Source organism: Ophidiomyces ophidiicola, assembly GCF_022830035.1.
Source record: "Ophidiomyces ophidiicola strain CBS 122913 chromosome Unknown scaffold_2, whole genome shotgun sequence".
Classification (NCBI taxonomy): Eukaryota; Fungi; Ascomycota; class Eurotiomycetes; order Onygenales; family Onygenaceae; genus Ophidiomyces; species Ophidiomyces ophidiicola.
The window spans coordinates 1-18,372 of record NW_026054642.1 but is presented as its reverse complement, the minus strand read 5'-3'; the positions used below and the strand labels follow the sequence as shown (position 1 = coordinate 18,372).

Here is an 18,372-nt window from a genome sequence, read left to right as displayed (position 1 = left end):
AAGAAAGGAAATTACCACATCTCCTGGAATTTCCCAGTGCTTGAATATCATGCTCAGAGCAGCTTCATCAGAGAGGACTGTGAGGCGGTGATAGTGCTGGCACTGAGTGTCCCCATGCCGTCTAATGCTTGTCGATAGTTAGCTAGTTGCAGCACACAAATAAACCACCTGGCATTATTTATTTTGGGAATTCTGGGCATTGAAAGACACCACACCCTCCTCCCTCACCTAGTTCTCCACACCCATCTAACTCTTCCCTTTTTCTTACCTCTTGTCCCAGAGGCCCGGTCCCAATTGCGCAAGAAAGCACTCTAAGCTTAACCCACTCAGACCCCGCGGAACAATGCCTCTCCTGGAAGCTCGTGTGAAGAGTGTCCTGTCTGGCGACACACTGGTCTTGACACATGTGACCAACAGGAGCCAGGAGAGGATTCTCAGCCTTGCGTATGTGTCGGCTCCCCGGTTACGCCGGGAAGGTGACGAGGTGAGTTTGGCTGCTTGTGACCACCTTACACGTTTGAAGCGAAAGTTGTCCAGAACCCCCCCTTCCTAGAAAGCTTCAATTACATAGAGAAGGAGACTAAGATGCTAATCGCTTTCCCCGCACTGTCCAGCCCTTTGCCTTTCAATCCCGCGAATTCCTCCGAGAGCTTCTCGTCGGCAAGGTCATCCAGTTCCAAGTCCTCTACACCGTTCCCACCGGTGCCAAACGAGAATACGGCCTAGTGAAACTGCCTGGCGGCAGGGAGCTACCGGAGCTCTGCATTTCGGAGGGATGGGTCAAGGTCCGCGAGGACGCCGGCCGTCGAGACGAATCTGAGGACACGGCGTTGCTGCTGGCGAAGCTGCGCGACCTCGAGTCGCAGGCACGTGCGGACGCGAAGGGCGTCTGGGGCCAGGCCCCAACGATTGATATGTCGTATGAGGTCTCGGAGCCGAAGGCTCTTGTGGACAGCCTCAAGGGCACGATGGTTGACGCCGTGGTGGAGCGGGTGCTGAACGGCGACCGCCTGGTGGTGAGGATGCTGGTCTCTCCGCAAAAACATGTCCAGACTCTCCTGGTGGTGGCGGGCGTTCGCGCTCCGTCGGCCAAACGTGTGAATGCGGATGAGACGGAGCAGCCCGGGGAGCCGTACGGTGATCAGGCACAGCAGTTTGTGGAGATTCGATTGCTACAGAGAAGAGTAAAGGTATCTCTACATGGCACCACACCACAGAACCAATTGATCGGCACGGTTCTGCATCCCAATGGAAATATCGCCAAATTCTTGCTTGAAGAAGGCCTCGCGAGATGTGCGGACCATCACTCTACTCTTTTGGGCAATGAGATGGCTACATTCCGACAAGCAGAGAAAGCCGCCAAGGATGCCCGTAAGGGGCTATTTGCGGCCCACGTTGCCCCTAAACCCGCAGCGTCAGCAGGCGCCGACACAGATTTCGTCGTCAGCAGAATTTTAAATGCCGATACCATCTTCGTTCGCAACAAGGCTGGCAAAGAGAAGAAAGTCAGCCTGAGCAGTATTAGACAACCTAAGCCTTCTGACGCTAAACAGGCACCATTCGGGGTTGACGCAAAGGAGTTCCTCCGCAAGAAGCTGATTGGCAAACATGTCAAGGTCGCTATCGATGGAAAGCGACCTGCTACTGAAGGATTCGAGGAGCGAGAGGTAGGCACGGTTATGGCTGGAGGTACTAATATTGCGCTGGCATTAGTAGAGGCAGGATACGCATCCGTTATCCGGCACAGACGTGACGATGATGACAGATCTCCTGATTACGACGGCCTCCTGCAGGCTGAAGAGGTGGCCCAGAAAGAGCAGCGGGGCATGTGGTCGTCAAAACCACCCAAGACCAAGCAGTACCAGGATTATTCGGAAAATCTACAGAAGGCCAAGATGGAGGCATCGGTGCTCCAGAGGCAGAAGAAGGTGCCAGCCATTGTTGATTATGTCAAGTCCGGAGCAAGATTCACCGTCTTGATTCCCCGAGATAATGCTAAGCTTACCTTTGTTCTCTCTGGCATCCGGGCTCCCAAGTCTGCCAGGAATGCCAATGAGGCATCCGAGCCATTCGGCCAAGAGGCGCATGACTTCTCCAGCCGCAGATGCACGCAACGCGACGTTGAAATCGACGTCGAGACAATTGACAAAGTGGGCGGGTTTATTGGAACACTGTATGTAAACCGGGAGAACTTCGCCAAAGTCCTTCTTGAGGAAGGCCTGGCGACTGTCCATGCGTACTCTGCCGAGCAGTCGGGACATGGCCCAGAGCTGTTTGCTGCGGAGAAGAAGGCCAAGGAAGCCAGAAAGGGCGTCTGGCACGATTGGGATCCAAGCAAAGAGGCCGATAACGAATACGACGAGCCGACGCCTGCGAACGGCGCTGAATCTGCTGCACCTCTGGAGCGTCGCAAGGATTACCGTGACGTCTTGGTGACTGGTGTAGAGGAGGACTGCAAAGTGAAGATCCAGCAGATTGGCGCTGGAACGACAGCGCTGACGGATCTTATGAATTCCTTCCGGTCGTTCCACCTGAACAAAACGAATGATAAGTCGTTAGACGCACCTAAGGCGGGAGACCTAGTCGCAGCTCGATTCACGGAGGACAATGAATGGTATCGGGCGAAGATCCGACGGAATGATCGCGAGGCAAAGCAGGCGGATGTCGTGTACATTGACTATGGAAACTCGGAGAAAATCCCCTGGAGCCGCCTGCGCCCCCTCTCTGAGCAGTTCTCGGTGCAGAAGCTGAAGCCACAGGCCGCAGACGCGGTGCTTGCTTTCGTGCAGTTCCCCGTGTCGCCCGAATATCTGGCTGACGCGCGCAATTTCGTTGCCGAGCAGACCTTCGACCGGCAGCTGGTGGCCAACGTCGAGCACACGGCGGATGGAGCGCTATACGTGTCGCTGATGGACCCGTCAGACTCCAAGAACCTAGAGCAGAGCATCAATGCGGACATCATCCGCGAGGGTCTTGCGATGGTTCCTCGCAAGCTCAAGGCGTGGGAACGGTCTGCGGGCGACACGCTCGCACACCTACGGAAGCTAGAGGAGGAGGCCAAGGAGCAGCGGAGGGGGATCTGGGAGTATGGCGATATCACTGAGGATTAAGCTAGATGTGAAGTAGTAGAGAAGTGAGCGAACAGGCGTGCCGGGACTGTTGAAGCCCTTCTGCACGGCTGGTCCCCCATAGCGTACCACCAACGTCTCCGTAGCGAGAGGAATAATACACCGGCTGCGACACGGCGTGCATTGGGCCTGTGATCGACGGCGATACCATACCGGAACCCCGGGTCTGTGGGCTGCCGTAATGTTACGGTTGCCCGCAACGTACTTCGGAGTTGATCTTACAATTGCGCAATATTACCCATTGAGTATGGTTTTTCAACCTTGAGTCCTTGACTTGTATAGAGTTAATTGGAGTTAACTTGGTTCCTACTAGTAGAAACCGCCTACTAGCTAGACTAGAAGGAATATCTTCTATGGACTCCGTAATAGGATAGTAGAAAAATGTGTAGGCTACTGTAGAAGAGAGAGTTGGTGGCGTAGAGATTTGAAAAAGATGATCATTTTGTTAGATTTAAAAACATTGTTATTACCATATAAAAGGTTGACATTACTATCTGGTAGATTCCACGTAGTAGCTACTGTCGTCAACGCTGAAACGATGTACAATGTAACAGCTCGGAAAATCGGTATTCCGATGGAGGTAACTAGTGAGCAGATCCGGGGTTCCGGTATGGTAGTTTATCTCGCACGGCGTGCACCATTATTAATACAGACAATGCGCCGCCCGGGACGATCGGAGCCCGCGGCCCGTATCCAGCGATAAATTGGCGCTGGCGACGGTTAGTGAGTTGACTAGCTATGTTAGTTAAGCACTGTCGAGCCATCTGCTCTGCTATGCGACCTCCTCTCTGCCCTTCCATCGTACATGCATGCCTCCATTCGTACTCACTCTGCTGTCCCTTGCGCCTCCTCCGCGTCCTCCTCCTCCGCGCCGGCCGTGATCCCTGCCCCAGCGCTAGCTAACGAGCCCGCTAACTAACTAGCCGGCCAAGTCTCCGCCTCCCAAGCTCGCCCGCCCAGCCCAGCCCGTTCGCGATGACGCTGGACCGAACGGACTCGCACCGCAGCCGCCGCTCCCGCCGCTCGCGCTCGCAGTCGGTGTCCCGCTCGCAGAGCAGCATCCGCCGCACGAGGACGAACCAGTCCATCAACGGCAAGGAGACGCCCGACCATCTGCACGGCCATCTCAACCACCTGACGCCGCCGCAGGCCCGCGCGCTGGACGAGTTCAAGGCCGCATGCCTGGAGAAGAACCTGTACTCGCCTGCCGCAGATGACGGGCGGGCTGCGAGCCACGATGATCCTACCTTGCTGTATGGAGTAGTACTCTGTTTTGAGCCGTTCTCGTTGGCTCTGGTTCATTGACTGACTGCGGGCCTCGTTCGCCTGGTTGCCTTTCTAGGCGGTTTCTGCGTGCGCGCAAGTTTGACGTGAATGGAGCTCTGCAGCAGTTCCAAACCACCGAAGACTGGCGCAAGACGAACCAGATCGATGCGCTGTATGAGAATTTCGACGTCGATTCGTATGACGAGGCGAGGAGAGTGGTCTGTAGTCCTATCAGATCTCCTCTGCAGCGTGTATCTTGACTGGTAGTGGACCTGACGTGTGAATAGTATCCCCAATGGACTGGCCGCCGTGACCGCAGAGGCATTCCCATCTACGTCTTCGTGATCAAGCATCTGAACAGCAAAAGCATGGCCGCCTATTCGTCTGGCACCGCGACAAATGTCACTTCTTCCACGCATACGTCGTCGACAGTGCCTCCAAGGCTGCTGCGCCTCTTTGCGCTGTATGAGAATATGACTCGCTTTGTGGTGCCGTTGTGCTCGTCGCTGCCGCGTCCTAACCCGGAGACGCCAATCTCGAGTACAACGAACATCGTTGATGTTTCAGGGGTTGGTCTGAAGCAGTTCTGGAATCTCAAAGGCCATATGCAGGACGCGAGCGTTCTGGCGACGGCTCATTATCCAGAAACATTGGATAGAATATATGTAAGGGCCCCAGAGTATCGTATCCCGTAATTATCCTTCACAGTCTGACATCTTGCAGGTAATTGGCGCACCCTACTTTTTCCCTACCGTGTGGGGCTGGATTAAACGGTGGTTTGACCCCGTCACGACCTCAAAGATATATATCCTTTCTGCATCTGAAGTAAAGACCACCCTTACGATGTTCATGGAGCCTTCCAGCATTCCCAAGCGATTTGGCGGCGAGCTAGATTGGGAATGGGAAGACATGCCCAACCTCGACGAACCCGCGAGAGAGCTCGTGGGTACGTTGGAGAATTTAGGCCCAACGGCCGACGGAGAGCTCACAACCACCAATATTGAAAAAGAAACAAGCAAAACTGAAGAAGAGCGAAAAAAGAATTTCACCAAGGGCCCCATCGCTTGGGTGAAAGATCGAATTGAGATTTTTGGCAGCATTGGCGGAAAGACGCGTCGAAAGACAGTCCACGTCGAACAAAAACAACAACTAAATGACAAGCCAGCACTAGATTCCAATCACAATACAGGGGAGACTACGTCTTCGGCAAGCACTTTATCGACACCTATTACCCCAGTGCTTGTGCCGGAAGTTGAAAAACTTGCCCTGTCGCCGGCACAGAGTCACACCACGACTGCAGTGCCCGTTTAGAAAGCCCCTTCCCCAATTCATTTTTGCTCTGCCATGGAAAATAATTTCCATACACCCATTGCTGGCAGACCTTCCTTCATTCCCTTGCATATTTTTTATGCTACATATCTAACTATCATAGCGGTACATTTTGATTATACTATTTTGTTCTGACTAATTCCTTACTTTTTCCTAGTACTGTAGTATGAATGTATGTACTTTTCGGCTGCTTCCTTTCAGAATGATATATCTCCTTTTGACCCTCTTCCATTCCTGTCTATCATTCGTGGGAGGTTCAGGGCTGTCTTGCATGGCCTGCTGGTCAAATTTTGAGCGAACATTTCGTCTATGTAAAAAAACACTCTTGGTTTCCAGTCTCCTTTTTTTTTCGTTGTGACTACTCCGTACAAACATGTATTCTCTAGAAAACATATATATCGCATCCCACCCTTGTTCGTCTGAGTTCCGCGAACGTCTTAGGGTATACGGGGTGTTAGACTGGGAACAATGAATTTACTATCCAAATCCCTTGACTGGCTCTATTCCGAAACTCCCGCCTTGGTATTGGACGGCGTAACTGGAACAGAGACGGCATTATTGTAAAGAGGTGTGTATGTAGACCCCTGACTTACACGTTGGGCAGCATTCTGTACTGATTCGGCAGAAACTTATCATTTATTCAAATAAAGTTTGTCACAGCAAAGGTTGACATCTTTGGATAAAATAATGCAAGGAGAAGAGAGCAATAGGGAAGCGCGGGGCGGAGTAAGATGTATCGACCCGTAGAACGAAACAAGGAGTGCAGAAATTACTCGCTGACTTCTGTGTCAGTCGGGCGTATAATGCCGCAACTATAAATGCCTAAGCTTTCCCATTGATGGAACCATCACTAAGCCATGGCTCTTGCAGAAGCTGCTTGGGTATTTTCCTATGATCCGGGGGCCACGAGGAAATTCTCATCTAAAAACAACTGCTTGTCTCGTCCTTCGAGAAATTCGATGGTATTTCCAGAGAGAGATGTTGGGTTATAAGATGCCTGAATGACCTTGTTACGTAGTAGTCTGGCTGTGGTGGATGCCGATTCAGATACTCAGCGTCTCGTCCTCTAAGGTCATCATAATATTTATTCGCCTTCAGGTCTTTGGCGCTTGAAACAGCTTAGTTTAAGACTGAACAGTCTTCACCTGTATTTATGATACCACATTCAGAATGGAGAAGGTTGAGACTCCGTTAGAGGAGCTTTATATATCCTTTCAGGAGATTGAGAGTCAGTCTCCGGCCTTGGCATCATTGTTGAAATATCCAGATTGGCTCTCAAAGGGACTTGTATATCAAAGACTGTTGCTCAAAGCTCTCGATGCATGTTCAGATGTAGCTGGTGTCATCTTGCTTGGTATATGTGTTAACAATCCAACACTCCTGGTGAAACTCGTGGGCCATGTCTCTGCAGTTGCAAGTATCATTCTCCAGAGCAACGTACTCTTTTTCGACCGGCTCGTCAGCGGGAAGCTCTGTGCCTTTGAGAGTGTTTGAATACGCAGGACTCTGAGCAAACAGCGGCCAAAACGTCCGCGTCACCGGCGGCATCTAGCTGAAGCCTGCAGGAACACCTTGAGGGGTCATTAGACACTCGCTGTTCCGTAGTCTCGATTCACGCTCAGGACGGCTAGTCAACTACGTAGTTAGTCTTCTCGAGGCTTGCCGGCTGCGAAGTAGTTAGTTGGCGCAGGCACTCCAAGCTGATCCAGCGACTCTGTAACAAGTTATTGCCCCTGAAACAACTAGCTAAACGCGGAAGCGCTTTGCGTGCATGCTTACTCCGTATAAGCTTCCTCAGAGAGAACCCAATAGATAATAAAAGAGGACGGCAAGCCCATGTGTGCCGTGCCATGCTGTGTTGTGCTGATGTTCCCTCTCTCGCCGCCTCCATATACAGACCTCTCGCCTTCACCTTCATCGATCATTCCTCGCATCGCATCGCCAGCAGTGTGTGAATATATCGTTACGCCTTTGCAGAGCTCGCAGTCCCAGGCCAACTTCGCCCCCCCAGTCTCCCTGATGGCCTCCGAGGCCTGTCGGTGACGAAGAGATAGCGTCCGCCATGGCTCGCCCAGCCTCCTAAGCATCTCCATTGCGCTCCCTCCCTTGGCGGGCCGAGCATCCTTGCCGCCAACACGAGACAGCGAGGCGGATGTGCCTGCGGGAATCTCTCGCTCGAACCGAGCGCCGTTTCAACCGGTCTGCGGTGGTGGCGGGGACAACGGCTGCACGCTACCAAACCGACCTCCCGACCTCCAGATATCCATATCCCTCCAGGACGGGCTCAGCCAGCTTCCCCTCTCTCGCTCTCCACCAGCGACCACCCGGCTAGCCTCACGCACCGTGCAGGCTTGGATCTTCGGGCCCCAGCAGGGTTGCTAGTGCGGGCGCTTCGGCGGCCACGAATCGCAGCGCGCAGACCAGGATGCGAGCACCGGCCGCGATGTGACCAGCCGTGCAATTGGCCTGCTGCCCGTCGCATCACGCCCGTGCGGGCCCTCCGTCCGTCTGCGGGCGACGCCGTGGCGGCCGTCGTGATTTGTCCAGCCGGGCCAGGGCCGTTCGTCATGGCGCGATCGATTTTTGCGCCGACCTGTGATCGGGGGGGAATGGCGATGGCCACCGACTGGCAGCTCGTCTGCATAAACACGCAGGCCAGGGACCGCTTTGTCTGCCTTCGCCCTGGACCAGCAGCCCTTGTACGACTGCCCGTGGCGACTCGTCGACTGCTGCTGCATGCCGTCCCTGCAAGGATCTCCAGTGCTTATCACCGCCCAAGCCTGAGCCCGTCTGCTGTTCGCGGTGAGAAGCCCGTTTAGCCGCCGCGCCCCATCCCGCCATCTGCCTTCAAATCTGGACTTGTTCAACCGCTTTTCTTGAAAGACGAGTCAGAAGGTCCAGCGTATCAGGCCTGACGCGGTCAATCCTCCCCTTCTTTCCGCCCCCTCAGACGCTGCCTGATACCCGCCGTTATTCCAACGGGCTGTTCCCCTCCTCAGCGTTTCGTTGCCGCCATCGCTCAGATATCGTGCCTAGCATGTCGTCACGGCGCTCCCTAGGCTCGTGGTGGGCCATACTGGTCTCCTGCCTGCTCGCTACTACTGTCCGCGCTCACACTGTCATCGTCTATCCTGGATGGCGCGGGAACAACTTGCATTCCAACGGAACCGTCGAGGAGACAGATGGACTCAGCGTCAAGATTGCCAAAAATGCCACCCACTATACTGACGTCCTGTATCCTTTTGGGATGCAATGGTTATATCCTTGTTAGTGAACCTCCCCAAATCAGCGACACCCAAATACTTATCTCTCTTGTTTCTACTCACAGGTGGTGGAATGCCAACCTCAACAAACCGAACAAAATGGCCCATCAAAGGCGGTGCCATATCGTTCCAACCCGGGTGGTTCCCCGGCCACAAGACCGCTTTCATATACGTGAACCTTGGGCTAGGGACTGTTCCGCTGAACTTGAGTCTGACTATGGTTCACCCGTTCGAGCTTGTTGGCCCTACCTTCGAGCCCTACCCGGGTACTTTCTGCTTACCGCAAATCCCCTTACCGCCCAATGTCGATATAAAAGTCGGCGATAATGCCACTATTCAGGTAATCGAGCTCGCCATGCATGGTGCCGCTCTATACAATGTGAGTATCGCGCGCCTCTCCACCCTGCACACCCCTCGTTTCTTGCCTATAACTGATGCGTCATATCAAGTGCGTCGATATTACCTTTGCAGAAATAGGAGACCCGGAAATTCCCAGGGTGACGAGAGAAAACTGCTTCAACTCCACAAATATCACCGCCAAGCTACTGTACAGTATGAATGTTGACAACTCCATATCGAGTGACGCCTCGAGCCACGCTCAAACGATATACTCTAGCCTTGCTATTATTCCTCTGCTGCTGGTTGGCTATTTAGCGAGGTTAATCTGATATGGTTAAAAAATTGCCTCTTCTTGGGGTTTCTTTCTACATTCTCTTCGGGGCTTAAACCATACACAAACACACACATACCCCTCTCTTCATGTTTTACGATTATCGCATCTTGGAACGACCAGGCCATGGGATACGTGAAATACCCCTTCCCTTAGTTTCCGGCGTTGTACAACGGTTTTTCTTGGGTATATATCCTGGCTGTGAGGGTTTTTTTGGGAACGAAGCGATGGGGAATTTCGCTATTTAGGGGAAAGCGATTTCCCTCTTCAGCATGGGCTACTTGCGTTGCAGTATATGGGATCAACAGATCATATCAAATGCAAGTTCTAAATAGCAATGCCTTCAGTAATATAATGTCACTCAATATATTCTATTACTAAATCTTCACTGGAGTTATTCTGTAGGTAGCCTCTAATGGCAGGATTGCACCGATGACATTGAATGAGGGCGTATAGGTTCTGATTCCCTAGGATATATAAACAGTCGCGACCCCGAAACAGCTATGCAAAAACGACTTGAAATCCCAAAAACTAACATTGCCGCAGCGCAAAAGTTACGTCCACTTATAGCTTTGAAAATGCAAGTTCATAGGCCAAGCCAAGCGTCATTTTAGCATGCTGGAGCATATGATCAAAGCTGAGCAATTCAATAGTGTCCGCAGTGGTGTGGATTTTCTGGTTGGAATGTTTGAATTCTGACTCGATGACGAAGGCGGATGGGTAGCCGTGCCGGCTAGCGGACGCATGGTCAGAGCAGGCATAGCCGCATTTTGTCAGGACAAAAGGGATATCGCAGTACTAGATAATTGTCAGCTCAGCTGTGTTAGATCGAGAGGGAGGAGGGAGTGGAATACCGCTTTGATAACGAGCTTGATGAACTCCGTCAATCCAGGGTCAACAAAATCAGTGATCACACCGACGGCTTCCACCTGGCCTGCACCTAGGGTACCTTGAATATACCCAGTCATATCCTGTTGCAACATAGCTTTGATATCTCGGCCCTTTTTGCTGTAATCGGAGAAAATAGCCTGCGAGCCCAAAAGACCGGCTTCTTCAGCAGAATACCAATGGAACTCAACGGTGTTTTCAGCCTGGCCTTTGCGGATAGCGCTCGAGTGCAGCAGCACACGGAACGCCTCGAGAATAGTCACGGTGCCACTGCCATCGTCGTCCGCGCCGGGTGCAGCGAAGATCGACGGAAGGAACAGGTTGATGCTGTCTTGGTGGGCACCGATAACCACAGTCTTGTTCGTGCGCCCAGGGATAGTTGCAATAATACTGAACTGGCCCCAAGGGTGGTTGAATTTTTCCACTTTAACGCCGTGTCTCGACGCACTGGTGTCTTCGATTGTCTGCTGTACCTGCCCAAGCAACCAGGTTGCAGACTGAATACCAGTTTCTGACTTGTAATATCGAGTGTGGAAGGAAGTGAATTTGGTTAAGTGGTTGCGCATGTTATCTTTGGATAGTTGCGATGATAATGCCGCCAATGATTTCTGATGCTTGACTTCCGACGGAAAGGTAACATTCTTCTGTGCAGTGCTCTTAATGATCATACCTTCCTCCGCTTCTGCTGTTATATCGAAGAAATTGACCCCATCCTACCGATCAACCTCCTGGTTAGCCGGACACATACGGTAAATACTGCACAAAGCACAGAACATCGGGTGAAGCTCCACAAAATACGCATAAGAAGCACATACCATCCGTAAAGCCCATTTCTCCTCTTCTGTCACCCATCTAGTCACGTCTGGACCTAGCTGTAGTAGGAACTTTTCGACTTGGCCCTCCGCCGGGGCCTTAACGAAGGGAACTTGCGGCTGAATTACACCAGCCCAAGTCGCGGCTGGAGCGACGGCGACGAGCGCCAACAGCGAGACACACTTCATGGTTCAGCGATAGATAGTAAGAATATGAGATGGTCAAGTGAGTGATGGTGGTAGCAACCCAAGGAAGCGCTCGAGGCGGGTGGACGGAGGACAAGACTCGGCAGCCGGGAAGCTTTTGGGCTGTGACGTCGACGCGCCGCCAAGAACCGTTCCGTAACCACGATTCCCGGCCAGCGTAGCTCGCTACGGTTCAGGAACCCCGTTCGTCCATGGCTTGTTTGGGTTGCCAAACCTGGAGCAGGTTCCTGTCCCTAGCCTGGTTTGAAGAATATAGTTTCAACAAACAGTATAACGAACGGTTTGACATTCAACGGGTACGTCAGCTTGCCAACAATACTAGACTGTATCTCAATGCCAGACATGTATCTGCTCAATTCTACAGGCAAATAAGCACAGTACAAAGTAGACGTCACAGCTATCAACATCTCTATCAGCCATATGACTTCACAGGCGCCGATGAACTTGAATGGAGCCTATGCTAATCAGAATTCCCGCTTTATACCGTCAGTTGTACGGCGCAGTTAAGAGATGAAGAAGTCTTCCCCAGTAGTGTTCCCTTCAAAAATTCCTAAGCATGCACCGCATTGTCAAAGGTACGAAAACTAAGAAGACAAAAATCGAAGTCTGAAATCCAAAATATTAATGTCCCCCATGTGGAGTGTAGAGACTCTATTGATCAAGGGCAAGAAGGTAAGGAGCGTAAGAACATAGGCAAAACTGGGCCGACTAGATTAAGGCATTACAAAAACGTAAATAGTATCATAATATGGCGTTAAAAATCAATATCCTGTATCAATATATTGTCTGAAGAAACAAGCGCACAGGATCGAATCGCATTCGGATTTAGTAGCCGGGAAATCACGCAATTAATTGACTACCGTGTCACGACATTCCGAATGCTTTTCGTAATTTTGAGAATCTACTCTTTTTCTTTGTGGTACCTTCGAGGGCGTCGGTTCTCAGCATGCTGCCTGGGTCGCTGTGATTATCTCGATGGTGTAGTAGTCGTGATGACCACTGAGAATCAAGGTTGCTCGGCATGTTGGCCGGTGGAACTAATGACGGTCCAGGACTTACGCCGTTAGAGGTATGAGGCCGACTAACCTCATTCTTTGAATGAGGATCAGCGTTCGTAAGCGAGCTGGGTCCGACATGCAGCGAGAGTCCACGGGTATGTTGAGAACCATCCTCAGGTGATGGTAAGGGCCATGATATTTTCCCAGCAGCGCTTGGATGACGAGATAGTTTCTTTGTTGGCCTCGATGACTGGGCAGAGAAGCGAGGCCATTTCCCTTTCGAGGTCAACCCATCCATACCGTGGCTCTCTGGAATCCCGGGTTCTTTCTGATATAATTTGGTATTCCGTATGTTCTCTAGTTCCTTTTCTGAGCGTTCCAAGACCGTATCCCTTCTTGCAGGGCTCTCCGCGGCTGATTTTCTAACCCTCGTCTCATCGCTAAAGTGACGTCTTGATAAATGCAAACGGCTAAGAACGCTCTTCTTCTGCTTTCGCTGAGTTGCGGGAGGCGATGCCATTGGGCTGTTTAGCCCGCCATTACCAGCCTTAGATAACATCTGCTCTGACTTCTTCTTTGCAATTGCAGCAGCTATAGAGGGCATGTCAGTTCCTTTTGATATAGATCGAGTTTTTCTAACGGTTTTCCGCGGAGAGTCGCTATCGGAACTATCTTCTAATGCCGTGGAGTCGCCATCCACTTCGTCTTTCCTTCGCGGAATCCCACGCACGGGTGTAAATGTTTGCAACTCATACTCATCATCGCTAGAATCTTCAAAACGGGACTTGAAGCCAGATCCAAGTTCCTTGGGGCTTCCTGGGGATCTGGGCTTAAACCTAGGATTTCTGAGGCTCGTAAATGGAGATGAAGTAGACTTTCGGCGAGATGTTGAGTCGGGAGTTCGTAACGTCGTTCGTAAAACACCATGGCCATCGCCAGAAGAAAACGGGCGATGATGCTGGGAGCTAGAGATAGACAGGTAAGTATGCCGTCGTTCTTCGCTAGGTTCTGGCTTTAGAGGCCCTGGACCATTTCTCATTGTTCTCCTCAATGTGTATACACCGATATCCTTAGGGGACCGTCGTTCTCGTTTAAAGCTACTAGAAGAATCACTGCCGTTTGATGGGATTCTTTGAAGCCGCTGCCGATTAAAATTATTACCCGTTGCATTGTGGCCATCTGCAGGCTTCTGTTTTTTAGGGCTTGGGACGGGGGAGAATGATGGTATATCACGACCATTAGTGGTAGTAGGAGACAATTGCCCATCAAGATGTTTGACTGTTGAGACCGCGTGGGAAGTATTTAACCCAGGCTGTTGTTCCGCGAAATGTTCCTGCGATGTCTCAACATCGACACGACTCTTCTGTGGGCTACAATTTAATCTGGATCGAGGCATTTGTGTTAACGCTGGGCGAGCTGTCTTCGGGGGTTGTTCATTCTGTTCAATACGCCTATCAGGTTCCACTAGCATTTGCTTTTTGGGGCCAGTCGGTGACTTTGGGGCCCCCGGCAATTCTTTGAACGAAGGGGTTTCCACACTTGGTTCAAGTGTAACGGGGATAGAATTTTCTGCTAGAGCAGTTTGCACTACGTTGGGTTCTCCAGAAAGAGGCGCAATTACCGGTAAATGGTCGGAGACAATCGCATTAATTGAACCAAAGCCATCTCCTTCGATATCAGGAAGATCTTCCGCAGCGTCACTGTATACACTGTCACCAGAGTCAGAGGCAGCATCGTCCGTTTCGTTATCCCTATGGACTGTTTCTTCCAACTTTTCTTCCTGGTCTCCTGCGGCTGGAAAAGCACCAGGAATATCGTCTTGACCTGAAATTGACTTTGGGTGTTCTTCATGCATGGGCGTGGCCGGCTGAATGGCAATAACAGGTACAACAAGATTAGCTCTCTTGGGTATTTCCTGGTTAGCTCTTTCATCTGCAGTGGGCTGTTGGCTATACGGGCCAGTATCTAGGGCGACTGGTAAGCCCGAAATACTCCGTCCCGGTAAAATGAATTCATTTGGATCTGCGTCATCGCTCGACGATTCAGTCAATGAGATAGAGTCAACACCAGTTCCATCAACTGAGCCAACTTCCGGCGACAATGGCATATTGGCACTTTTATGTCGTTGTTCGCCTGATTTCGCTAATAACCCGCCAATTGCAAAGTCATTTGAAAATGACTCGCTAAACACCGAGTCCGCTAACGATGGTCTGCTATTTTCTGGGCGAACAGTCAATTCACCCTCCTCATCTTCTTCGAACCGCCGACGGCCTCGTATGCTCCCAAACGAGGGTAGGGCCGGACGGGGCTTCAAAACTTCTTCAAAGTCATCAAGGTAATCGCACTTTCCGCGAAGGCTGCCATTCCAGGTTTGTTGTGGGCTTGAGGGAACTATTGAATCTGGAGAGGTTGGAGGACTGGCGACTGTGCCTGCGACCTCAGCCTCGTCTCCAAAACTGACTTTTATCGGCTTTTTCTTCCAGCTAAGTTTCGAACCTTCATCGGAAACTACTGACGTGGCGTCGGATTCACTAGGTGCATCGCCTGCTTTCAGGTGTTGTGTAGTTGTCAAGCGGTCGGGTGTGACGTTGTGACTTGAAGCCGTAGGCTTCAAGGCTGATTTTGCTGGAGACTTTGAACGAGGTGGAGGTTCATGGAGGTGATCGCCAGGAAAAACAATCTCCAAACGTTCTGAAAACCTCGTGGACCTGGTTGGGCTAAGAGACGGGGGCCTCTCAGTCGGAGTGTGGTCCCCAGACCTGTCTTTAGCCGGGTCCGGGGGAATTCTTCGTAAGAAGGAATGTGACGGTGAGCTGGGAGTCAGAATAGGCGACTCTTGATACCGTTGCACACCTTGTTCGTGAAGCATCCGATCTCTTGATGAGGCTGATTGTTCAGCGAGTTTATGAGCACGGTTGCATTCGAATTCATCTGAGGCACAGAATGGAATCTTAGAACTTTGTTCCGTATGATGTTCCTCTCCGACACTCGATTTGTTCCGGTTAGGAGAATGTGCCAAAAGCTGCTTGGTTGAATCTAGGCCGTTTGCTATCGGCGACTCAGCTGTAAGGCCTCGTTCGCGATATATTTCGTTGTCCTGTGCAATTTCGTATTTTATGCTTGGGTTATTTGCGTGCTGTTTTGGGGTATTCTGTTTGGTTTTTTGTTTTGGAACATCCACAGATTTCTGGTCTATCGGTTCGGCGACGGGCTCCATTTTTGAAATATAAGGAAGTGGTTTAAGGTCCAGGGCAACAGGTTCTACGGGGGAAAGTGTACGTATTGACGGAGTATCTGTAGCAAAATTCTTAACTGACGATTGTCGTGGAGAATTAGGGTGCGCATTGATTGGGTATGAAAAATTTATAGAGCTTCTGCTGTTGCGTCTCTGCAGCGATGATAGTGCTGGAACTGGGCTACCCTGAACTGACCCAAGGGATTGACTGTAGCTCTGCCTTAATTGCCGTTCGCCAGTTCGCAATGGCCCACTGGCGCGGTTCTGAGGGGAAATCGTGCGTCGCACAGGAGGTCCGCCACTCACGCTTCGACGATGCGCCGTAGCAGCGGCTGCTACATAGACTTTTGGTAGGGGAGGCACAGGGTCAATCTCATCTTTGGGCCCCATGGACCCAAGGGCGAGTGGAGAAGTGCGGCCGGGGGATGCATCTCGAAATGTCCGCTTGCTCATCAAGCCCAAGCTACTCGCCCTGCGTAAAGGTAGATCTTGGCTGTGCTGCACTCGACCTCTCGGAGACCCAATGGATGAGACCGACTGCTGCCTGTACAGCATTCGTTTGGTCTGGACATCTTCAACGGAGGTTGGCGTGGGTGTGTGCTTTCGTAGAGCAGCCGCGGCCGCGGACGATGAGAGCTTCGCATTTGCATTGGCAGCCTGGGAGGCACGAAACGCTTGTACAGCGGCAGTCTGTGCGGAAGGAGACGGATTTGGATTTATCGGCTACGCGGTTGATCAAGAAAAATTTCAAAGTTAGCATGCAGGATACTGGTTTGCTGTATGTATGTGGGGGGGGGGAAGAGCGTTTGGACGCCGATGCTTTTAGGGCTGAAAGCAGTTTCAATGCAGAAACGAACTTACGCCGTGAGAAACACTCCGTTTGCGCCGGAACATAACGAAAGTATCATCGCTTGGAGAACCCTGCCATTTGGCTGTGGGAGATCTATTCAACGAAGGTGGTTTTCTGCTGGAGCTGGGGTGACAGATAGCTTGATTGGAAGAGACAAGCGTGATGCAGCCAAGGCTTGTGAGGTACAACGCGCTTTGGCGCTGCTCTGAATAATGATCGGACAGAAGCTACCCGTCTGCCTGTAAAGTAACGATGGTCAAGGGCAACAAGAGAGGCCGTGAAGTGGAAAAGGAGAGTGGCCAAGCTGGTGCCAGAGGAAAAGTTGTAGGCCAAGAGAACGACGTCGCCACCGCGTCACAGCGGCGTCACTAGAAGGAGCCGGTGTTCTTTAAAATAATGCATGCATTCTGTCCATTCAATAACAGTGGACATATCTACGGAGTACCTGTACATCTACAGAGCTGGTACGGAACAGTTCAATCGTCTTTGATATATACTCTCGATGAACCCTGGTACGGCAAGGAAGCAGGCGCGACTCCGGAAGCCTGTGCTTAATTGCCGAGACTGTTCGAAAGACTAAAGCGCCGTCATTTTATGTAGGGTGCTCTGAGACAATGTGGCTAGACTTGCGATCGATGTGGCCTCGATGCCTACCTAATACCGCGGACCCCCCAGAGCTAGAGCCCCTCGTATCGATCTGTGGACTTCAGGGATTAGCAATGTGCAGTCAACGTCAATGGCGATTAAAAAGGTTTGATTCACGAATTCGTGACACCAAACCTTTGGTCCGAAGTTCTACCACTGGTAATGGAGAATAACCCATCAGAAAATCCCTTTTTGATGGGCAAAGTTTCACCAGTCAAAAGATAAACGCCAGAATTTGAGTTGATGATGGGCATTGAAGGCTTAGGTATCTTCTCTGCTGGACGTGGTTTGGTCATGAGAATCTAGGCCATTAAAAGGAAAATTTGGTATGAAGTGAGTGCAGTTACTACTGCAAAGCACAAGGCGAGATGATCTAACTATGAATGTAGCTCATTCCCAATTTAGTATCAGAGCTGATATTTATTTGAAACTGTACTCCGTAGGATAATTACCCTACAAAGAAAGTTTGTCTGAGCCTAGGGAAGAAAATAAAAGAGGTTGAGAGTGTGACAAACTGCAACATCTCCGGCAAGCGGCCAGTGCGACACTATGAAGAGCGAGTTTCAAGGGATGTTTTCGATGGAAGATTATTACAGCGGTTGACACGGCAACGGCGCACTGGCGACGAATGCCAGGTGCGTGAAAATGGGGTGCACAACCTTTTTCCCGAGGTTAGGACACCAATTAAGAAGCAATTGACTTTGAAGCGTTGGCACGAAGGAACCCACTTCGATGGCTTGCTGAAGCTGGCGGTCCTCGTGGAATTATTATGTATGTGCGCGTATCGAGTACTCCGTACTCCGTACTCCGCATGGAGAATGGATAGTGAAGCCAGGCAAAAAGCAAGCTGGTGCAGATTCTCTCGAAGCCAAACGCCTGCCACCACGATTGACGTGTGCTATTCAGCCGGCAGCGGCAGCAATTGGCTGCTTGACAGGCAGATGGCTGCCCAAGCTTACCTCATCCCCTCAGACGCGTGCTGCTAAGGTTCTTTAGCGCGAATTTAGTGTTTTGAACTAACCCATTCTGGTAATTCTGCCAGAGCCTGACCAGCACAGCGTCTGAGCCGGTTTTCACAAAA

At 51.3% G+C, this 18,372-nt stretch overlaps 6 protein-coding genes across 6 annotated transcripts; 4 read left to right on the top strand and 2 right to left on the bottom strand.

The window, feature by feature from the left end:
* Positions 1-343: 343 nt before the first annotated feature.
* Positions 344-3,110, top strand: LOZ57_000620 (uncharacterized protein; the record flags this gene model as incomplete). The annotated part of the gene is made up of 2 exons (XM_049249719.1): positions 344-484; positions 615-3,110. 2 exons carry the CDS (start codon positions 344-346, stop codon positions 3,108-3,110), a joined length of 2,637 nt encoding a protein of 878 aa, XP_049110879.1.
* Positions 3,111-4,103: 993 nt separating this feature from the next.
* On the top strand, positions 4,104-5,705 carry LOZ57_000619 (uncharacterized protein; the record flags this gene model as incomplete). Its single annotated transcript, XM_049249718.1, has 4 exons — positions 4,104-4,381; positions 4,471-4,612; positions 4,682-5,059; positions 5,118-5,705. The coding sequence occupies 4 exons, from the start codon at positions 4,104-4,106 to the stop codon at positions 5,703-5,705; spliced, it is 1,386 nt and encodes a 461-aa protein (XP_049110878.1).
* A 1,188-nt stretch (positions 5,706-6,893) lies between these two features.
* LOZ57_000618 (uncharacterized protein) lies at positions 6,894-7,217 on the top strand (the record flags this gene model as incomplete). Its single annotated transcript, XM_049249717.1, has 1 exon — positions 6,894-7,217. The coding sequence occupies one exon, from the start codon at positions 6,894-6,896 to the stop codon at positions 7,215-7,217; it is 324 nt and encodes a 107-aa protein (XP_049110877.1).
* Positions 7,218-8,760: 1,543 nt separating this feature from the next.
* Positions 8,761-9,654, top strand: LOZ57_000617 (uncharacterized protein; the record flags this gene model as incomplete). Its single annotated transcript, XM_049249716.1, has 3 exons — positions 8,761-8,989; positions 9,052-9,365; positions 9,436-9,654. 3 exons carry the CDS (start codon positions 8,761-8,763, stop codon positions 9,652-9,654), a joined length of 762 nt encoding a protein of 253 aa, XP_049110876.1.
* A 566-nt stretch (positions 9,655-10,220) lies between these two features.
* On the bottom strand, positions 10,221-11,545 carry LAP1_1 (Leucine aminopeptidase 1; the record flags this gene model as incomplete). Its single annotated transcript, XM_049249715.1, has 3 exons — positions 10,221-10,454; positions 10,511-11,257; positions 11,360-11,545. The coding sequence occupies 3 exons, from the start codon at positions 11,543-11,545 to the stop codon at positions 10,221-10,223; spliced, it is 1,167 nt and encodes a 388-aa protein (XP_049110875.1).
* An 882-nt stretch (positions 11,546-12,427) lies between these two features.
* On the bottom strand, positions 12,428-16,690 carry LOZ57_000615 (uncharacterized protein; the record flags this gene model as incomplete). The annotated part of the gene is made up of 2 exons (XM_049249714.1): positions 12,428-16,519; positions 16,658-16,690. 2 exons carry the CDS (start codon positions 16,688-16,690, stop codon positions 12,428-12,430), a joined length of 4,125 nt encoding a protein of 1,374 aa, XP_049110874.1.
* Positions 16,691-18,372: the final 1,682 nt, after the last annotated feature.